Here is a 23500-nt window from a genome sequence, read left to right as displayed (position 1 = left end):
AGGGCGCCATCCTCTTCCAGATTCAACCCTAACCCCTGACCCTCCCCCTTTATGTTTGCTCACCGCGATGATTGAAGGAAAGGGTGACACTCAAAGGATAAGAGCAGTAACGAACACGGAACTCTCTGCAACAAGCGGCGTGCTAGTCCCAATCTGAGAACAGAGCATGGATTTTGCCGCGCCTGCAAGAAATCCCCACTCCTTTTTCACCGTCGTCTGATCCAAATCTCGCTCAATATCGCTTCGGCCTCGAATACGCATCTCTATGTCTCTCTCTCTCTCGATCGAGCAGAAGAGAGAAAATAATGGGAATATCTGAATTACTGTACAAATTTTTTTTCTTTCATTGTAATCGGCAATCTCGAGAACGATACGAAAAGATCTAACGGTTGAAAATTTATGTCAATGAATTAAATTAAATTTTGGAGAAATATTGTTTTTGTTTTTTTTTCTGTTATTTTTGGACACGTGGCGTGCTGGGAGGAAGAAGTTAGGTGGGTCCGTTAGTGAGAGGGTGTCGCTAACATGCTTACACGCCAAACAATCATGACTGCGTGACAACAAGTAAGGATTTTTTTTTTAACTTTAATTCTTAGGAAAAATCTCATACATAACACACAATTCTGGTCTATTTATCTATCTCACCTCTAAACTTCTGTTCCTAGACACATAGCACTTGCTAATGGATGAAACTATGGATTTAACAATTAAAATGTGTGATAATCAATAAAATTTTTCATATGATATTTGTAATTATGAAATTTTAGGTGTAGATAGATAAAAATAAAAATTTTCAGTCATATATATATGTGTAAAAACCCATTAGTTATAATAAATTATATAATTTAAATTATATTATTTCATTTAATACGTTATAATGGGTCATGATCTTCCTTATATTTTTTTTTCTTTAGCGTTTTCTTTTTGTCATACTTTATTTTTTAATAATATTCTAACATTATTATTATTTTTATTGTACATCATTCATATAAAATTACATTATTAATATTTCTTGACAAATGTATTCCACCACAAGTATATTGTTGTGAAATTATGACATTCGAGTAAGGTATTCTTCTTTCCAAATTATTATATGAAGGAGCACTTCAACACATACATATCGCCCAATTTCTATGTATTTTTTTATTTTTTTTACACTTATATCACTCATATCTTTCACATCACATAAAAAATATCATCATTTTAATTTTTAAGAGAGAATATATATATATATATACATACATACATACATACATACATTCATATGTAAGATAGTATGAATGTAAAAAATCAAAGGTTTAGAAGCTCATGAGAATATCTATTAATTAATATTGATTTATATTATCTCCAACAATAAGAATCAAAGGGGGTGTTTGATAGCCTATTAATAGGTGGATTTAAAAACAAATTTAGCTTAAATCAAACCAAACACCAAAAAACAAAATGTTAAACCCAACAGCAAGTTAAACTGAATTTTTACCCTTGGTTTTCCTCGCGTTCCGTCTTCTTAGTCACGTAAATCAGCGGATTTACCATCAATAACTCCGTTCCCTCCATCAAAATAGATTTGAAAAATCCAAATTTGCTAAATCAAATTTAATGTAAATCCCTAATGGGTAACCTCAAGCATTAAAGGTTAAGAAGATTTACATACATATCACTCAATTCTTATGTATTTACTTACCGAACACATATATCTCAATTTTTACATATATGCCACTTATGCATGCAGGGGTGCATTTTAGTTTTAGAAAATTAAAACAGTGATATTATTTATGTGATATAAAAAAATTGATTTGAGTGATAGAAATGCAAAAAAAATAAAATTCCAATGTTAGATGTGTCAATGCATAAGAATTGAGTGGTACATCTGCTGTAAATTTGGCATGTATGTGGGGGGTAAAATAATGAATAATACATTTGTGGGTTGGTTCAAAAATCATATAAGTATTGCTTTCTATAGATAAAGATTTCAGCATTCAAAATAAATTTGAGTTTCACGCGCAAGGGAGCTAAACAATAACGAGGGCATTTACATACATGCCACCCAATTCTTATGTATTTACATCCCTAACATTTAAAGTTTATTTTTCACAACTATGCCACCCAAATCATTCATATCATATCAAAAATATCATTATTTAAATTTTATTTTAAAAAAAATACATTTTTCATGCAAAAGTACCATGACATCTATTTAAAAATTAATAAGCATAATATAAACCTATTTATATTTTTATATCTGCATTACTATTTTTTAAATATTCATAATACCTATACAATTATACAAACTGGATACAGGAGCTAAATAATCAAGGCTTAGCTCCAAATTAACTTGTTTAAATAATTAAAATAAATAAATATAGTAATAGATTCCATTTTGCATTCCATCATTCTAATGCTAACTTACATATAAATATATATAATATATATAATTTATTTATTTTGAGCTAAAACTAACCAAACGCAATTGAACCGGAGGTTGTTTGTGTTCGGCTCATTTATAATTTGAACTTAAAAAACATGTTAGGATTTAGCTCACTTAATTAATGAATGACTCGAACATGAGTTACTTAAGGAGACAAAAAAGCTATTCGAGAACAAGTTTTTTTTATAGCCCGCGTGAAATAGGCCCTAAAAATATAAAATGACAGGAACAAAATAAACCAAAACTGTTCTTAAATAAAATAAAATTAAAAAAAAAATAAAAAGCTTAATTTAGGAGATAACAGAATGTAGAGTAAGAGTTTATTACATGACGGACATGGACATAATCTGGCGAGCAAGGGCTGGATCTTGTTCAAGTAACTCCCTTATGTTGTTTTCCACCTCTGTAATCTGTTTCTCCAGATATTCTTTTGATGTCTATATTAAAATAATAATAATAATAATCAAAATAATATTTCTAAAAGTTCATACATACCACACAATTATTATGTATTTAGATCTCTAACACTTCAAAAATTATATACCACACAAATCTTTAACACCGCGCCGAAAAAACCACAATCAGTGTCTTTTTTTTAAAATAAAACACACCTCCTCATGTATAGATTTATAATGCCAAGATATTTATAAGTGTAAATATCAAACTTAGGGATGTTATATATGTAAATACATAAATACTGTGTGGTATGCATGTAAATTTCCTTAAAAATAATTATCCAAGTGATTAGCAGCCTAAGATATTTTTTCCGTAGAACCAAAATTAATGAGAAAAATTGGTTCAGAATATAAATGATAAAAAAGTTAATCATAATAGACTTTAAAACTTTTTTTTTTTTTTAAATTTGGAATATTAAATAACTATGGGTGCACAATGTAAATCATTAGCAATACGTTTAGATTGATTCAAAATTGCAATAATGCACATGAATTAAATGGTGCATAATGTAAATCATTAGCAATACGTTTAGCTTGATTCAAAATTGCAATAATGCACATGAATTAAATGTTGCAAAATAATAGATTTTGCTAGCCGTAATTTTATTATGTATCATTTGCAGTACCCATCCTAAATTTTTCATGGATATAAATGCAATTTAACAGAGATAAATCTATAAAATACCTGCAAGGATGTTATAGCAGCTTCACTATCTTCAAGCCTCTGCTTCTGCTCCACCACCATAACTGAGTTGGGCTCCAGAACAAATCTGGTTATCATCAAAAGAAATACTCTGAATATAGCTGCATTAATCTATCAAAGAATACCAGTAAATTAAACAAGTTTGTTTTTTGATATGGGAACTCTCGTTGATTACTCACAGTCTGCCTGCAAAAGTAACAAAGCTTCAATCAGGAAACAAAGTTTGCACGAACAAGAATATGACATTAAAAATATCTGTATTTTATTGAGAAAAATGTCAAAATGGTCCCCGACTCTTAGCAAAGCAACATTTTAATCCAGAGTTTATAAAATCGACAATTTAGTCCTCAGACATTATAAATATGGGTTGAAGTAATCTATTTTAGTCCGCATTCAATAGTCAAGGGACTATTTTGGCATTTTAAACATTTTTTTATATCTAGCATAAAAAAGAAAAGAAAGTGCAAGGAAACAAAGATTGTGCTAAATGACTCCTCATAACACCATCTTTACAAAAAATTAAGAAGTATTCATGGCTCATTATAATAAAGTAGTTCCACGAGCACATTAGACCACCTCTCTATCACGTAGATCATATATTTTTAGTCACTGCTGATAGCCTAGAGGTGCTGATCTCCGCCTTCCTGTTGCACATACTCTTTCCTAGAGCTTCAAGGAAAGAAAATGAAATGAAAGACTTGCATACATACCACTCTATTCCTATCTATTTACATATCTAGAACCTGCTTCTTCACCTAATATTATTTTTTTTTCTTTTCAATATCATCTCATGTTATGTTGTCATCATATAAAAAGTAACTTACCTTCAACATATGAAATATTAACATTTATCGCCCAAATCAAGGAAAAGCAATGCCTCACCGCTTGGCACCTAAATGTAAGGTGTTCTTCTAAAATTGAATTGGTGAAAGTGTTTGCCTACCTAAAGAACTGAATTGGTGAAAGTGTTTGCCTACCTAGGAAGTCTGCGACGAGTGCTCAACTTGCCTTAAAAAATATTGGGTTCACAAACATGCATGTGTTTTTAAGGGCAATGTAGCCCAAACAAAATATGATAGTGAAATCAGTGTTTTCAAAGTGCAGTGCGAAGCACAGCTTTGGTAATTTGAATATGAAAACTAATGCTAATATACATGGAAGCATTTCTATAAATCAAAAAACTAAGAACCTTTGAAGATGGAATATTATCAACTCATTTTCTTTGAGTTAAATAATTGCTAAATTAGAAAATGTTTTCAGACTGAAACTCATGTTTTTGCCTATTACTAGCTCATAAATCGTACAAATTCAAATTTGGGCCTTGGCTAAAAAGACAATCATGAACCCTCAAGTAGACAAATCAAAGAAAGAAATTATAGTAAATAAATCAAACTAAAACCAACCGAAACAACCTGAACAAATTCTAATCAAACAGCTATCACAATGTTCATCATCTTATAGTAACATTTAAATGAATTCAAAATAATTCTAAAAGCCCAAAACTTCCTCAATTTGTCTTTTTCTTCACATTCTCACCATCTTTCAAAATTTTCATTGAAGTATTAATAAAACTTTATATCTACCATGAATCCCTTGCTCATTTATGGTCCTATGGTTGCATCTTCGCCTTACAAAGTAGGAATAATTCCAAGGTAACTGGAGGTAAACCTCATCACGATAAACAAAAGAGCATTTACATACATACCACACAATTCTTACCTATTTACATGTCTGACATTTATACTTTAATATTTACATCCATAACACTCAAATCTTTAACATCACATAAAAACACCACTTTCCTAACTTTTTAAAAGTCAAATGCACATTTTTATGCGTTGGTTTATAGCATCAAGTTGTTATAAATGTAAATATTAAACTTTAGGTGTTATATATGTAAATCCATAGGAATTGTGTGGTACGTATGTAAATTTCCCTAAAGAAAACGGACAGCTCCAACTGCAAGTTAAATTTTATAAACTTGAATAATTTCGAAAAGCATGCTTGATTCAATTTAGAAATTTTTTGGGTACCTATAGACTTGTATGTGTTTGTATCATCTGGTAACTGTTGCAGTTCATCTAATGTAAGGTAAGCACGCTTCTTTTCTCCCTCTTTACCACGCCACTGATTCTGCACCTAGAATACAACAGGAAAATAGTATTCACCAAATGCAGAAATTTGAGATCATGAAAAAGAACTTCTACAAGATGGCTGAATTCTAGGCTCAAGTAGAAATTAAAAAAAGCTTTTCCATCAAACAAGGCATGATTTGCCTTATTTTATTTTTGGAAGATATACATACAAACCACTTGATTCTTATATATTTACATATCTAACGCCTTAACTTTAATTTTTAAAATGGTACTATATCTTATGTCATATGAAATATTTGGGTGGTATAGATGTAAAAGGCAAGGTATAGATATGTATGCGAATGCCCCTTTATTATTTAACTATTTGTGGAATTTGTTTGTTTCTTTATAATCTGTCAAGCTGAAAAATAGGTCGAAGTTTTCTCTGTAAATTTCAATTAACTTAACATATGGTACCATGCAGAATAGAATAGAATAAAGAGATAATTACATACAAACCACCTGAAATATTGATATTTACAAATTAACCACCCAAATAATTTGTTGGAACTACCGAACCGATGTATTTATGCGCGCTACAATCAAACTACTAACAATTTGATAAAAATAAAAAAAAATGGGTTGGGGTTTTACCATGAATTTTAATATTTGAGTGAGAATTTGAAAAATGGATGAAAGAGGGTGGTTGATTTGTAAATAGCAAGTTTCGGGCCGGGGGATCTGCAGGTAATTGCCCCTCGAATAAACAAAGAGCGGGCTTTAAAAGAATAATTTAACTTCCATTTCAGTTTTTGAAACTAAAGTTGGTTTAGCATAGGTAATATCAGTGGTCACTCCTGCTGTTTAAAACTTCGGTCTTACTGCCTCCTTTTATTTACAATTACAGATAATTTCTGAAAATAATGAAAAAACAACAAACACAAAGGTATAAAGCTATATAAATACCAAATAACTTGAATATATCAAATCTTTCATATATTACCAATTAAAATGTTTACATAAATCACCATAACGGTTAGCCTTATCACAATTACTTGAGGCCAATTTTATGAATCCACAATTTCCATTTGTTCCCACCAAATGATGCTTGAAGTATTTGCCTATTCTTTGCAAATTATTTTAGAAGAACTTCTGTCATAACATCAGTCCCCTCCCCCTTCCCAATCTTCTTAGACTAAATTTTATCTACACACTAATAAGTGCATATTTTATAATTCATTATACATGTCTAGATCACCAAAATCCATTTCAACTACATATTATTTCATATTTGTCATTCTAACTATCACTCTACAATAATCCTTCATTGGCTTATTCTTTTAACCACACATCTATCTTAACATTCTCACTTTGGTTATGCCTAACAATCAGCGAATTTTTAAGTATCGAACAACTGGATCCATACAACATTTATTAAATCTCCATGATACCCTCTAAATCTAAATAATATCCAACTTAACTACAAGTATAATCCCCATGTGGATGCATGCAAAATATACTTAATATGAAGTAGGCTCTAGAAAGATAACCAACATAAGTCGAGAGGATTAATGGTGAGTTAAAAAAAATAGAGTTAAGAACGTGGCAAGAAAATTATATGTGATTTCACAGTAGCCTAAGAATTGAAATAGCGTACACAAAATAAAAAGAGTACCAAGTTCATTTTTTCAAAAGAGAAGCAACACAAAAAATTTCCTTCTAAAGATTGTAAGGTGACTCTTAGAATATTGTTGGCCACACAACATACAACAACAACAACAATCCTTTATCCCACTAAGTGGGGTCGGGTACATGAATCATTTTTCTCTATTGTATCCAATTGAGTGTTATATTTTCATTTAATTCTAATAGATTAAGATCATTTTTTATGCAATATGCAGGCCAAACAATATAGAAATTAAAATTTTAATTTTCGGGAAAAAAATATATTTAAATAACAAATAAATAAAAAACAAACTTAAAGCATATATATGTTCAAAATTGGGCATAGATATAATTAAATTGACAATAGAAAATCATTCTTTGTTATTGCACAACTGTTTAAAATTGTAAAATAGGACACACACCCAGAGCCATTCTAGGAATAAGTGCAATGAGACTTATGACTCATTGTTCTCAATTAGTGCTCACCTCAAGGTATGCTGACCTCTATTTTTTTTTTCCTTTTTACATACTCCTCTGTTTACTTTAAATACACCAATCCCACCACCCTTAGCAAACTCTAATCCTCGCTAGTGCACACGAGAATGCAAGACATAGCTCTCTATGGAGGACATTGTTGTAAGTTTTCCCACTAGCCTCCTTAGCCATAGTCACCTTTTGACCAAGCTCTACACTATAAAGAAATCTTCCTCCACCAAAATATTTAGTTCTTTCAATGAGAAATTCTGAAGTGTAATTTTTTCTTTCCTAAATGCCTTAATCTATTTTCTTTTATTTGTATTCTGGTTTTTTGTTATTTGAACATTGCTTGCTCAAATTTTCTTTGAATTGCATTTTATTATTTTATTATAAATGGTTAGAGAAATAAAGAAACTCCCACCAATTGAAAAGACCCAGCATGGTGGCATAGCATATAAGTTGACATTGGAGAGAATGGTAAAATTTATGTTTATCAGAAATGCAATCACTACAGGGAGATGGCTACACAAACGAAAAAGCACCATTTAAGCTTTATCAAGAATGTGACCGTGTGCAATGATAACCAAGATGATTAATAAAGAGATTCATGCGGTTATAAAGAAGACAAGCACATATCAAAGCATTTAACACAACAATACTTTGATGTAGGGTCAATGTTAATTCTTATAAGGGAAGCAATCATAAGAGTAACGATTCATCATCTACTTAGCCATAGATGTCATGTAGATTCACCAAAAGATTTATGGAACAATAATGATAAATATAGAGGACGAGACAAGGTATGTCTTAAGAGTAGTACAATGGCATGCGGATGTGTTTGTATGGTTACTGAAAGGTTATTCTAAAAAAAGTCATTCCATTTAACAAGGCAAACTACATTTCATATTTCAACATGATCCATGAGATAGATTCCTATGGTCGAAGCTTGAGATTATTATCTATGTATAATTTGAGAACTTGGGTATTAAAAAAGAACTTAATAAAATATTAAACGAGCATTGAAGAGATTAAGAGAAAGTGGAATCAAACTGGGGTAATGATCATGTCTGACAATTGATCTAATATTAAAAAAAAGTTTGATCAACACTTTGATTAAAAATGCCTATGGCATTATTTTTTAAATCTATTAAATAATCGGATATGGTGAAAGGTGTGATGGACATTTTTGGACTTCAAGATGGAGTTAAGAAGAAATTGGAGAGCATCAGATTGTTTTAGCTGTTACTGATAATGCGAGTGCTTATAGGGTGCCAGAAAAAAAAAAACTATTGAAGAAGAAATAGCGTATGTACCTAGGGACAGAGCTACAGAGCATTGGGGGCTTGTACCCCTAGAAGCCCAGTCAGCCAAAATAAAACCATTCATTCTTCCTTTTTTAATAAAATCGAAGATTAGTCCTACCTCTTCCCAAAACTCTCGACTCTAGCTTTGCATTGGCATGTTTTGTCTGAGAAGATAAGTGCAAGGCGTGGACCTTTGAAGATCAAACCATTAAAATTGATGAAAGATTTGAACCAAGGAGCATGGTTGAGGACCCCTCATGTAAGTGCACGATGGCAGTTTGAAAAATAAAGCAACTCCACTACTATGCTAATTCCTGGGAAGTCATATCAATGTCTACATAAGAAGGCAAAATAATGTGGGTTTCCTCACACTTCTTATCTTGAAGAGGGGGCAATTAAGGGTCTGTTTGGGGCGGATTATTTATGCGTTCAGCGGTTTGAAAACGCCGGACACCAGTTTGTTTCACAAGTTGGCTTGGCTATCCGCCAACGCGCGACAGGATTTATTAAAGGACCGCGATCGCTGGATCGACCCCGCTGCCCGCATTCCTTTACAATGGTTTACACAACTGCCCTTTCGATCTTTTCCTGCGTAGCTCTGCAATTGATCTCAGGGAGACCCGCGCCATCTCTCTGATTCCTCCTCTCCATTCATATTTTCTCCCCCCAACCGAGCCTCCCATTCGCATCTCTCATTAGACACTCTCCTACTCGAACCTCCAGCCGCTCCTTTTCTCTCCGAGTCGAAGACCCAACTATTCCCCCTCCCCAACGGTTTTGATTTCGCAAATCAGTCCAAAAACCACTTCCTCTCCTTCATTCTCTGGTTTGTAAGTAGTCCAACTGCGAGGAAGCCTTTTCCTCGCCTCTTTAACTCTCGAGTGCATCCGCAGCCCTCCATGCTTCCTCTTTTCTCAAGCCGAAGGCCTTCGTCTTCTTGTCATCCTCTCCAAATCGCACGGGTAAAATATAACTCGCCTTTTTTGTTCATTATGAAATTTTGTATTTTTGGATTTTTTTATGCTTGATTTGTTAGTGATTATGGAGAATAGTGAAAGAAAAGATAAGTTCTTTTATCTCTTAAGAAATTTTTGAACTTACATTATGAATTATTTTCTGAATTATTTGAAGATGAAATTATTTGAAGATGAATGCTCCATTCCATTTCTTTTGGAGTCTAGGTGTAATTCAAGTATTTCTGTTGGGCAGAATGATTATTTATCCAATAACAACTGCATATAAGTTGTTCTGAATAAGCTCTTTTAAACAAAAAACCAGCTTATCCTGATAATCAGAAGATTATCAGATTGTCAGGATAATCTGCTTATCAGCAGATTATAAATAATTTGCAGCTGCCCCAAACAGATCCTAAGTGAATCTTTTGTGGCATTTAAAAAAAAAATTTTGGATTCATAACACATTATCATTGTAATTGTATCAGTACTTCTTATTCAAATTTTGGAACATAAATATCTATGCTATCTATTTATGCAAAAAGAAAAATAAATAACCAAACAGAAATAAAAACCTCATTTTCTAGTACGTTACAATGACATATTTTTTTATGCTCCTTTTCTAATGCCTTATATTGATAGACACTAGACATCAAAAGCGTATAGAAACCATCATTTATTTATTATAAAAGCTCAAAAGTTTTACATATTGCTTCCCACAATATTTGATTAAGTTATATAGAGGAATATTTTGTGGCCTTGATTGTCATCTTATTGAACACATTTTTTTTTGTATGATTAAATAAAATTAAATTATGGAGGCTTAAAAATATTTGTTGGGCATAATTGAACCAGCACGCGTTAGGATCTGTCATAAATGGGGGTATTTAATATTAAAGATTTTTTTTTTCTTTTATTGCAATCAATGATGATTCATATCAAGCTCACTTCCACCTATCACCACTGCAAGCCTTCCCCATCTTTTCAACATAACCTAGCACCTAAAAGTAGGCATATCTTTCACACCAATCTGTAATCTTCGAAAAGAAATGATTCTCTAATTACATATATAGAGAATAACGTATTTATTATTGCTAATAATGAATGATTATACAACAGTTTCAAAATATGAAGAATCAAATGAAAAACTTATATATAGCAGTTTTTTTAAAACAAATTATTAGCATACCATACGATACAAGTACAGCAATATTCCAACAAAAAGATACAGATAGACTCAATAAAATGTAAAAAAAATTAAAACATACAGAAAACAAGTACCTAGGGACGAGTCAGTTTAGTCTTGTCTCTTCCTCTCAATATTCCAACAAAAAGATACAGATAGACTCAATAAAATGTAAAAAAAATTAAAACATACAGAAAACAAGTACCTAGGGACGAGTCAGTTTAGTCTTGTCTCTTCCTCTAGTTTTAAGAGCGGAACCAGATAACAAACTTTGAAGAGTTGTGTCATTGTCAGGAGTCACAAAAGTATCATCCATTAAGTGTCTGTTTAGCGCAGTTGTTGATTATTCATAATCTGTTGATAAACAGATTATTCTGATAATCTGCAGATTATCAGAATAATCTGGCTTGTTGTTTGGGGGCAGCTTATTCAAATTAGTTTATTGGTAGTTAAATGTCATTTATGCCCTGTCTGATAAAACTGTTTGGGGCAGCTTATTCAGAATAACTTATTGATGCAGAAGCATACAATCATCACAGATCAGTTCCAAAAAATGTCTTACAGCTCTCACACTCTCGTGAGTACCAGAAGAAATAAAAAAAAATGACAAAGACAAGTACAACTACAATGAGAAATATTAAAATATTTAATTTCAAACTCTGGCTATGTCTGTCCTCATCTACACTATCAACCTGAGAAAACATCGGATTCTCATGACTGCTGGCAGTGTAATATGTGGGTTTGTCAACCCACAGGAAGAAACCGCGACGAGCGAAAACACCCTTGGCACAACCGTAGAACTGTCTTCCAAAGCAATGAGACTGACGTGACGTGAGCAACGGAGACGGTAGTCCACAATAACACAAAATACATCTGTCTGTAACTGATATCCTAGAAGACATGTTTGTATAACTGCGAAAAGAACCAAAAAAATGAATGTCAGAACTTATCCCAAAAAAATAAAATACACATAAAAATTGATCTACATATATACGAAAAAAAAGAAAGACTTGCTGAATTAGCTTGTCATATATAGCATCTGCTATAGACTCCCTCAGAGCAGCCATCTCGGCTGCACCCTCCCCATCTTGAGGTTCATAGGCCGTAGACAGACTCGATCTCATTATCAGCTAGAAATCCTGAAGGTTCTAGGAAGTTAATAATTGGATCATCATCAGTAATATTGAAGTCTGTATCTGAATGAAAGAGATGTCGTCGGATAAAGTTGTGAAATGTCATAGTGGCCACCACAATATGCACCTGTTTGGGAAATGAATACGAGGGCATATCACGTAGGATTACTCATTACTTCTTCCACACTCCAAATATTTTTTCAATAACCCCCCGTAAAGAGGAGTGTCATTTGTTAAAAATTTCTTTTTTGCCATGAATCGTGTCACTTGCTCGCTCAAAATCAGGAATATGGCATCTGGTGTCTGGATAAGGCTTCAGGTAGCCCCTTAGCATCGGATATCCAGCATCTACCGAATAATACTTTCCTGTTATGAAAGAGAATATTAATTACAAATAATTAATGTAATTAACAAAATATTTAATTAAGATGAACAAATCTTGAGGGGGTGAGGAAACACTGTGTTCTATTCTTAGTTGCATAGGAAAAAAGACAACTGTCATGTGCACTTCCTTCCCACCCCGTCATTACAAATGTGAAACACATGTTGAAGTCACACACTGCCATCACCACATTTTGTGGGTAGTTTTACCACTCCGACCAATGTACACAATCTTTTCATGACTTGGTAGTTGCGCATCCACATGCGTACCATCGATTGCTCCAAAACAGTTCTGTAACTCATAGTTAGCAATTCCACAGATATTGAAATAAAAGTAACAAACTAATCAAACTTACTTTGAAATACGGCATGTAACGTGGATCATTTGCAATTTGTTCAGGAATAATTGCGAACGATGGATCAGATGGCTTAATGTTTTGCGTTGCTAAGCTCACAAGTGCTTGTATACATTTGTAAAAGTAACGACTAATTGTTTCCAATGAATGTTGAAATGGCTCCATAGCTCTTCTAACTGATTCATTCTGTGATATAATATATAATGTTATGGCTAAGACCTCTCTCGTGGTCGTTCTAGAATAACCTTGGAGGTCGTGGTTACAATATAAGTCATGTAAAAGATCCATAAAAATAAGTGCACTCATTCGAAAAATGCTACTAAACTTTATTGGATGTCCAACAAGCATCTCGCCCACCCATTTGTCCCCAACATATGAGGATGTCATGCGTGGTATCCGTCTAGTGTTGGAGCGGTAATATTCCAACAATAATATCGTTATTACTGCAGTCCATGTCATTCTTTTACGACGTTCTCGTAGTGGATCCATCCTGAAATTATAAATTCATTATGATGAAATAATTTAGCAGAAAATGACATAAATGAAATATATCTAGTGAAGAAAGCATCTGGAAAATGACATAAAGAAATACATAACATCAATAAATGAAGTACATAAAATGAAATTTCAAGCATCAAGAAATGAAGTACATCAAATGAAATACAAAGCATCAGGAAATGACGTACATAAAATGAAATATATCTACTGACATATTAATACAAAATTTTTACAAAACAGTCTTATTTTTCTACTAAAACACGTAAATATTCAAGATGCAGCTCGGGCTGTAGGGCCATGAACATTTGCTTACGAGTAGGGTCCTCAAGTTTTTTAACACATTTTGTCTGAAAGTGTATATCAGCAGCTACTTCTAGAATAATGTCTAAAATGACAACGTAGTTCCAGATAGTGCTGTCAGGGGGAGATGGAGCTGAAAAACCAGCAATTAGTTCATGAAATGAATTTTTCAAGAAACTATCATTCTCTTTCGTCCTCCTGCCAAGCCTAGGCCTCTTGAACATGGAACTTGACTCTTCAAACATGGGACTTGACTCTTCAATCTCCTTTTGGTTAATACTAGGCCCTTCTTCATTAGCTATGACCTGTTCAGGTGGCAAGTCATATAGTATTCCTGAAAATCCCATTTCACTTGGGTTGAATGAATTCTTTCCAGTCGCGACACCTCTTAAACATTATGTCCAGTTTTTCCTCGAACTCTGACTCAATTCCGCACTGCCTATATTTTTTGGCAGTTGGCATTACCTGAAATATAAGACATTTATTAGAAGAGTTTAGACATTAACTAAAAAATAATGAAATTAAGAAAAGACATTTGGAAAATGAAATTAAGAAAAGACATTTGTATTTAGTACCTCCAATCTTTCAGCCCGCCATTCATCTGAAGCATCGATAGTTTGTTTAACAGGATCCCAACCTAATCCGGTAGAGTCAATTCTTTGAACCTCTTAGCAATATTTTGTCAACCCTCCTTATTAAAATACGTAGTTGGTCTGTTCCCCAATTCAATTTCTTTAATACATAGATCGTAAAATATATTTGTAACTTCTTTATCCCACATTGCGGAGGGACCCCCTTCAGACGTCTTAGACATTGAACTCTAGGGAACAAAGAAAAATAAGTATTTGCTAAATGTGTAAAAAAATAGCCCAACTTCATCCATATCAATTCCACAAAATGCACCAAAAAATGAACCAACATCCACAGAATTAACCCACAATAGTGTCTAGATTTGCTAAAAAAAATAACAAAAAAATAACACAAAGGAATTATGTGGTTCGGTCAAAAACCTACATCCACAGTAAGACATCAAACATGTTTTGTTATCCAATTATGTAAGAGTATATAGCTATGATTCTCAATGGAGAACACTACAACTAAAGTACATATGTAATATGCACCTTCATGTAATATGCAACTTCTCATACATGTCGTGGAATCCAATTCCACCGAAGCTACCATAATGTGTTATAAACTGTAGCTCTAAAAACATGCACAACTCGTAGCTCTAAAAAATATACAGTATATATCCTCTCTACCCTCAGCATCAAGGGAAGCTTGAAGACCCCGTAAAAATATACAATCTGATGCTCTAAACAATCATAACAAATTTTCATCGAGGCACAACTCATGAAACAGTGAATAGACAGAAAGAGTTGTATTTTTCGGCATTGCAAATGAACTTGCATTGCATTGCATCTCAAGCTTGAAAACCCCGTAAGTGGCATAAACAGTGATAGTATTCCCATCATTTGCTAAACAGTGAATATTATTTGCATTGCAATTATTGTTTCTTCTTCCCAACCAATTTAATGAAACAAAAACTGTATCAACATTTAATATCTAATGCCACAAACATTTTAATGAATCAAAATATCTAATAAACGGTGAAACAAAAATCGTGATTAGTCAATATTGTTTGTCATGAGAGAAACATATAAGAATGGAAGTTTGTCAATAACGAGTGATAGAAGAAGCAGGGTAAGTAATTGCATCTCCATTCAGTCATCCCAAAGCACACTTTTTCAGTTATTGTGGCCTATGAAGCTACACATCTCACAAATTTAATTGAAATTCTAAAGGCTAATGTTGTTGCTTCACTTGAGAGTCCGTCTATATATTGAGAGATTGACCAACTGAAAAAGAAAAACCACTTTACTGTGACCCAAGCCATGGGAGTCTAAACACACATACTCCATAAAAATTGCATTTTCCCCAAATTCCATTAATTCAGCATATGCAATGCCGGAAAAAATTTCACGAGAAATAAAAACTCATAATTTTGTTCAAAACTCTACTGTGAAAAACTCATGCCCATACTCTACTGTGAAAAACTCATGCAATGCCCCAAATTCCACAATTTTGTTCGAAACACCCAGCCAAAATTCGTTCAATAAGAACCATTTTAACGAGAGCACCCAGCCAAAACTCATGCAATTCCTCAAATTCCATAATTTTGTTTGAAACACCCAGCCGATACTTTCATCCAAATTTCAAATCTAGCAAAAAATGAAAGAAAAACTGCGTCGCACATGAACAGAGAAGGCTCGAAAGAAAAAGTGAAACAAAACTGTCCAAAATTTCACAAAAACCGCATCCACATTTCAGATCTAGAGGCTTGAAAAGCTTTGAAACAAATCAGGGGTCGAAGACCCAAAACTGTCTCGAAAGTTCAGATCTAGCAAAACCACCCATCCAAAATTTCATAAAAAACCTCCGAAAACAGCAATGGTGCATCCAAACAAGATGCAACGAGCACAAATCAGGGGTCAAACAACATATAGCAAAATCAGAGAAGGATCGAAAACGGTGGTGTATACTAGATGGGAAAGTAGGGTTTCGACGACGGGAGGGAGAACAGCCAGTGGATTTCTTGCCAAATTTCTCAATGGCCGCGAGGAAGAAGGTGATGGCGAGGGGGACTGGAGAGGGGCACGGGGCATCTTTTTCACCCTAAACGCACGAACTGAACGTAGGACGCGAAGGGAGATGGGATTATTTTCATAGCGCCTTTTCGTTAATACCGCGTATCAGCGATGGTAATACGCTCGCGCGAACGCGACATCCAAACGCTTGTGCGGCGTTTTCAAAACGTCGCCGCTCCCATTAAGATACCCCAAATAGACCCTAAGTTTCGAAGTTGGAGTAAGCCCTCAACCTTTCTCTTCCGCCGAGAAGTGTAAACCTGTCATTCTTCATCTGAAGACTGACTCGAGTGATCCTCGATCTGATTTGATATTAGCGTCGCAGTAGGATGAAAGACAGTCGTTGGCACCGCGTAGGTTCCAGTGTATGTAAAGTGTGAATTGTTACTTCTGCACCTGATGTTTTTTGAATAGGTGTGGGACTATCATGATTTTCAGTTCGAACATTATATGTTGTAGTATGGTCAGAAGAAGAGATCTCAAGGGCAGACACCAACTCCTGTCTTATGGAGATTCCCTTCTTAGGTTGGTTGTCATCAGGTTTACTAGGAGCGTGTTCAGGCACATGAGATGCACTAATAGTGTGTTTCTACTTTTGATTATTGGTTCTCAACTGTGGGTGCAATCTGAAACATTTCTCCTGGGGTGTCCAAACATCTTGCAGTGCTTGCAGTAGTATGATTTTTGTTCCATAATAATTTTTTGCCAATAATCATTGTGAGCAGATCCAAACCAGATTTCTTCTACATCTGGTAGTGTAATATCTCGTTCAATCAAAATCCTTACAATAGAGGGTCTTAAGAAATGAACTGTAGGTAAGTCTACCTCTAAAGGTTTTTCAAAGATAGTCCCAATTGCATATAAGATAGGTAGGTCAAAGAAATGAAGCTTGAATTCAGGTAATGAGAACCATATAGATGCAATTGGGGGTTCTTAACTAGGATCAAAATTGGGAGTTCATTTGAGCAATTTCATATGTTTACCCTGAATTGTGATGAATTTTTTTGAGAAAACCCTCATGTAATCATCTTTTGTGTTCAGTTGTATCATAACATGTCTTTCGTCGAAATGACCCACCTGACAATCCCCAACCAGTTTGAAATCTTCAAAAATCTTCCTGATGATTTTCATCTTAGGACAACCTAATTGGAACTTTCTAACTAGTGTAAATTTGTATTTTCCTGCATGAGTTGAAATTTCAACGTTAGAAAAGAAAATTGTTGTTTTGCCCGCCTTTTTCTCTACTTTTTTGATAAGGTTGCAATCGTCATTTCCTGCAACAGAATCATCATAAATCTGCAGGAATACCGCACTATCTGCGAGGTGAAAATGAGAGTTGCGTTTGTGAACCATTGTAGCATGGGAGGGTTTGGTGGGGTTATCACCGGTGAGGGCGGCGACGTAGGAAAGCCCTGAGGCCATTATATTATTACAGCAGCCAATACCAACCTGCAACACAGTGAGAAACTGCACGAGTGTCGAACGGCTCTGCGCAGAGGAGACACAGCAGGGTGTCGAACGTTCGAGCATACCGGGAGGCTCTGTCGCAGAGGACGCAGCAGGGTGTCGAGCGGTCGAGCGGCTCTGTGGCAGACGAGACGCAACAAGGTCGAATAGCTCTGTCAGCAGACGAGACAGGCTCGAGCGGCTCTGTCACAGACGCGGGCGAGACAGCACCTTCCAGACGAGACACGAAAGCAAACGCGAGATGACGCGAATGGAAGCAGACGACGCAATCCGAAGCGATGCAAGTAAATCCCGAAGCCAAAAGACGTTAGGGTTCGCCATGGGGGGGAACCCTAGCAGAGTGCAGGCTCATGAAGACAGGGAGATTAGCATATATATATATATAGGTTCTACTAGAGGCAGCTGCAGCTATTTGAAGAAGCAGTCGTGAATCTGTCGAAGAAGCTATTGTTCAAAAATATACAATGGTTATTACAATTTTTTTTTTTTAAGTCAGACTGCAGCTTTCTGTCAGCCACAACAGGTAGTCAGGTCTGGTGGGAAAAACTGTGGTGCGGCACCAAAACCAATACCGCACCGCCACCTCAAACATGCCATTATGTTACAGTATATAAAAACTAAATTAAATCATCAATGCCAGTCCCAAATTCATATGAATAAGTTTGGGGGTATTTTCAAATTTATTAACTTATGAACCCATTAAAAAAAAATTTATCTTCGCCTCTATATGTACTAGACAACGTGTGCAGCACAATATATAAACTTGATTTTATAAAAAATTGGACTTACTTCGGCAACAAGGATACCTTGAACAAAACAAAGAAGTTTGCAAAATTTATCAATGATCATTGATTGGTTTTGACATTAGTGAGAAAACTTTCAAAGAAAAACTCCTAGAATTTGCTACAAATAAGTTTGCGGCAGACTGCTTCGCCATACAAAGCAGGTTGAACAAGGGCTTAAGCATGATAATCTTTGAAATACATGTTCATCTCCGCACAAGGGCTTAATTGTGTATGGACAGAGAAAGTCAAAGAGAAAGAAGTAACAAAGAATATCTCAAAGAAGTAACAAAGAATATCTCAAACGAGATATTCAATCAAGCGGTACAGGTGCAATAACATTTACAAAGCCACTAATTTATGGAGTTAAAGCCCACATTTTGGAAGAATATGATTCCAACAATAAGAATATAAGAGAAATCAGTGATGGAAATTGGAAGCTTCAGTTTTTCATCATTTACATGCAGCAAGATATTATCTTAATCTCCGATTTCAATATGTTAGAGCAAGTCAACTAATTCTATGATTAAACCAGGCTTATAACGTTGTATGGATAGGTTGATAGCTGACTGAACCGAGAAAGGAAAGGATGACATTCAACTTGTTCCCATAAAGAAAAGGGACTTTTTAGAAAACAACAAAGCCAAAGATAAAGTTGAAAAATATTTCCCAAATACTTTCTGATTTTATTGATTAAAATAAAGAAATTTTATCCATTTTCTTTAAATTTAGTTAAATAATAGATTCAAATTTGTGATGACACTCCAGAACCACAACAATTTACTGGCAAAGTATTGTGACTTATATGTTCATAATCAAATTCTGAGTGAAATTACAATATATACAATCAAATATATAAAAATAATAGAAATCGCTCTAGCATCCTAAGAATGAACTCGTTGGTTCATATTACATATAGCTAGACAAAAAAGAAAAAAAAATTAAAAAATGCTTTAAAGGGCACTAAAGATCGCTTACTTTGTCATAACATGCTATCAAATGATGAATGATTAATGGAGGATGATAACAAAGAAAAAATCATCTGATTTGCCAAAAAAAATTCTAAAAGTTGAGTTTTTGTAGAGGCCAAACAAGGCCATTATAAGCCAACTAGAAATAAACAAAAAAGAAATCCAAAAAAATTCATGTAGCTAAAATAAAATTATCAACACGTGAAATCATTTTGATTCTTATGCTTTTATGTTTTAGTATTGCACTTTTATATCTTGACTTACATTGATAGTTTGATGTCCGTATAACCCTTATTACTTCATGACTTGATTTTAGGATGTCAGCATGTTACTTACTCTTTTATGCAATTTATTACAAATTTATTAGGATATTGATGTTACTTTTATAGCGTTAACATATTAGGATATTAATAATTATTTCCTACTTCAAATTTTTAAATTTGTAATTTTTTTTCCTTATATGAGTGTGAATCTTATGCTTAAAAATGTTTTGAGGCTTACACCTAACCTCACAAAAGAAAAACTCCTCAATGTCCGATCATGCAATCTAAACTTTTTAGAGAATGAATTTTGTTCCCATTTAGAAAGCTTTGAAACATTATATGTTAAACCAACGAATCTAACAAATCATATTTGATATTTGTCAAGAATAGGGCTGTCAATTTGGCTCGTTGTTCGTGAACAGCTCGTGTTCGGCTCTTTAAGCAGCTCTTGTTCGGCTCGTTCGTTAAGCATAACGAGCCGAACACGAACAAAAGTTTGTTCGCTCGTGTTCGGCTCAAATTGGCTCGAAAATAAATATATATAAATATACATAATACATATTCATAAAATTAAATATGATAAATTATAATTAATTAAAATAATTTAAATAACAATATCATCATATTTTAAATAATTAAATCCTATAAATTATAATACATAATAAATTATTAATAATAATATATTGCTATTAGTTTGTTACTTAAAACAAATAAATATATCACATATATACCTGAATGACATAAATAACACCACAATCTTATTGATGTATTATTGCGGTGTTATTGATGTGTTATTACGGTGTTATTGATGTGTTATTCGAGTGTCATTGATGTACCGAATAACACATCAATAACATCATAATAACACATCAATAACACTCAAATAACACATCAACAGCACGTCAGAATACTAGTGCCAACCTAACTCCATTTTCTAAGATCATTCATCTACTCTTTCATTTTTTATGACTCATTTGTCCTCTTATAACTCTAGATATTCTAGGAGTTGGTAGGTTATAAAATATCACTTGAGCTAATCAACATCAAGTACCTTGGTCATGTTTTATGGTAAGCAAAGTCAAAGAAAGTATTAGTCCAGAAAAAAAAAAAAAAAAAGTTTATATGCATAGCACACAATTCTTCTGTATTTACATTCTTCTGTATTTACATATCATATCTCACACCTCGACCTTCATTATTACACCCATAGCATTTTGGGGCTTCAAAACTTATGCATGAAAGGGTGTATTCACTTTTTAAAAGTCGTAATACTTTTTTTTTTGTGATATTTAAAAATTTTAAGTGCTATGCGTGCAAATATGAAATTTTTGGTGTGACATTTGTAAATACATAACAATTGTATGCTATGTATGTAAATGTCCCGATAAAGAAATTATAGTAGCAGTTGAATAGAAGTGAAGTGAGATTCTACAGCTTTCAGGCATGTTTACTAACCCTCCTTGAACACTACAACATCCATTCCTACGGATCATGGATACTCTAAAACAGCATCATATTGGCATCCATCATTATCATCATCAACATCAACACTGGATTTATACAAACTATTAAAGAAATGCTTATATGGTGTCCATTATATTTTCCTCCATGTCTTCCACACGACCTCCAACCATGCTACCTTAAGGGGTTGTCTGGTAACGGTTTTAGCAAATTTGGCAAATCCTATAAATCCAACAAATAAGAGAATTCAGTAAATCAGGGATTTGAGGAAAAACTAAGAAGTACTTGGGACAGAATTGGATTTATTTAATCCAAGATTTAAAATTGCCATTTTTTTTTCTGCTTCCTGCTTAAATTCTTTACCATAAATTCCCTTAAACTACCCAATTTCCTCTATAATCTTTTAAAGTTTTACTTCAATATACCAATAATGTGGAGCATCCTCTGTTTCTGCAAGCCAAAAGAATTCTACATGGGATAATGATGGTATCTTTCACATTCAAACAAGTGCATACAGATATTAAATTCTCTCAAAAGATCGGTCCTATAAATCAATCCAAACTCAAACAGATGATAAAAAAAGTAATGGTTCAAACTCAAAATATTAAAAAAAATCAGCAAACAACATATTCTAATATTGGAGTTGGAGAGCTCAGATTGCGCCGCAAAAGAGAATTTAGTGAAACCGATGAACCTGTTTCAGCTTCGCGGTGGTCTCAATCAAGCGGCCCTGGAGTTCGACAAATGCCTGAAAACATAATTTCGAAATGAGTCCCACAATAGCAGTAGAAGAATTATAACACGCCTATAACTGAGAGCTTCAAGGAATCAGAAAGCGTTACGGTTCTGTTAGCTTCATCCGCCATTTTCAGAGATCTTGGAGCCCTAACCCTAGAAGCAAAAACGCTAGCGTGCTTTTAAAATCGACCGTGCATCTCACAGGACCACAAATCCGGTCGATAAAAATATTTAAACGAAAAACATTGTTTTTAATAAATTAAACAAAAAAAAAATGAGGGAAATTTACATGCATACCACACAATTCTTATGCACTTATATATATATATATATATATATATATATATATATATATTTATAATATATATAATGTCTAACTTTTATATTTATATTTATAATATTTTGGTTTCATTTAACTCATGCATTAAACTGTGTATTTGACTCTTAAGGAGTAAATAAAAATGTGGTTTTATAAGATATTTTAGATTTAAGCATTAAGCAAGTAAATATAAAATTTTAAGCATTAGATATATAAATAGATATGAATTTTGAGGTATGTATGTAAATAAGCCAAAACCTTATATTATGATGATAAGATTTATATAAATAAAATCATAACAGTCATTCTAAGGAATTATGAAATCCCAAGTCAAACTCGTTTGTTTAGAGCACTTATGAATCAACCAAATTTTAAAAAATGGAAAATATATATCAGAACAATATTTTTTTATTCCTTGGAAATAAAAATAAATTCATTCATTTTCAATATTTTTGAAAACATATTTCACAATAATATTTTTTTAATAAGCTGCAATTATTTTGATTTATAAAAATAGTTATACTGATAAAAAATAATTAAATTACATTGTATTTAGTATGCAATAAAATTAGTTGAGATTTTATTGATTTTTAAACATTTTAACTTGATGAATTGCTAATTAAGTAATTAATCATGATGAAGGTTGTATTTTTTATTCTTTGAAAATGACAATGATTAGTGTTCAAGATTCAATTATTTAATGGTGATTGAACCGAATAACTTTATTATAATTTAAATAATGCAATATTTTAAGTGAAAAAAAAACAAAATTTGTACATAGATAATATCTTCGATAATTATAAACTTAAAATTTGATATAAAATTTATTAACATAGAACTATTTATAAATACAATATATAAATATATTAACAAATAGAAAGTTTATATTATAAAAAAATAAAATATAAAGTACTGCTAAAATACATATCTTCAAAGCCCA

At 33.1% G+C, this 23500-nt stretch overlaps 2 protein-coding genes across 2 annotated transcripts; both read right to left on the bottom strand.

Annotated features, from left to right (window-relative positions):
- Positions 1-2673: 2673 nt before the first annotated feature.
- Positions 2674-22461, bottom strand: LOC110019355 (prefoldin subunit 1). The gene is made up of 6 exons (XM_020716989.1): positions 22346-22461; positions 22198-22251; positions 5620-5725; positions 3766-3772; positions 3569-3653; positions 2674-2865 (listed from the first exon to the last, which is right to left on the bottom strand). The coding sequence occupies exons 1-6, from the start codon at positions 22367-22369 to the stop codon at positions 2752-2754; spliced, it is 390 nt and encodes a 129-aa protein (XP_020572648.1). The 5' UTR covers positions 22370-22461; the 3' UTR covers positions 2674-2751.
- Positions 11707-13589, bottom strand: LOC110019354. The gene is made up of 2 exons (XM_020716988.1): positions 13117-13589; positions 11707-12158 (listed from the first exon to the last, which is right to left on the bottom strand). Exons 1-2 carry the CDS (start codon positions 13573-13575, stop codon positions 12138-12140), a joined length of 480 nt encoding a protein of 159 aa, XP_020572647.1. The 5' UTR covers positions 13576-13589; the 3' UTR covers positions 11707-12137.
- Positions 22462-23500: the final 1039 nt, after the last annotated feature.

Source organism: Phalaenopsis equestris, unplaced genomic scaffold, assembly GCF_001263595.1.
Source record: "Phalaenopsis equestris unplaced genomic scaffold, ASM126359v1 Scaffold000054, whole genome shotgun sequence".
NCBI lineage: Eukaryota > Viridiplantae > Streptophyta > Magnoliopsida > Asparagales > Orchidaceae > Phalaenopsis > Phalaenopsis equestris.
Note: the sequence above shows the minus strand (reverse complement) of the source record. Positions and strands in the feature narration are given on the sequence as shown.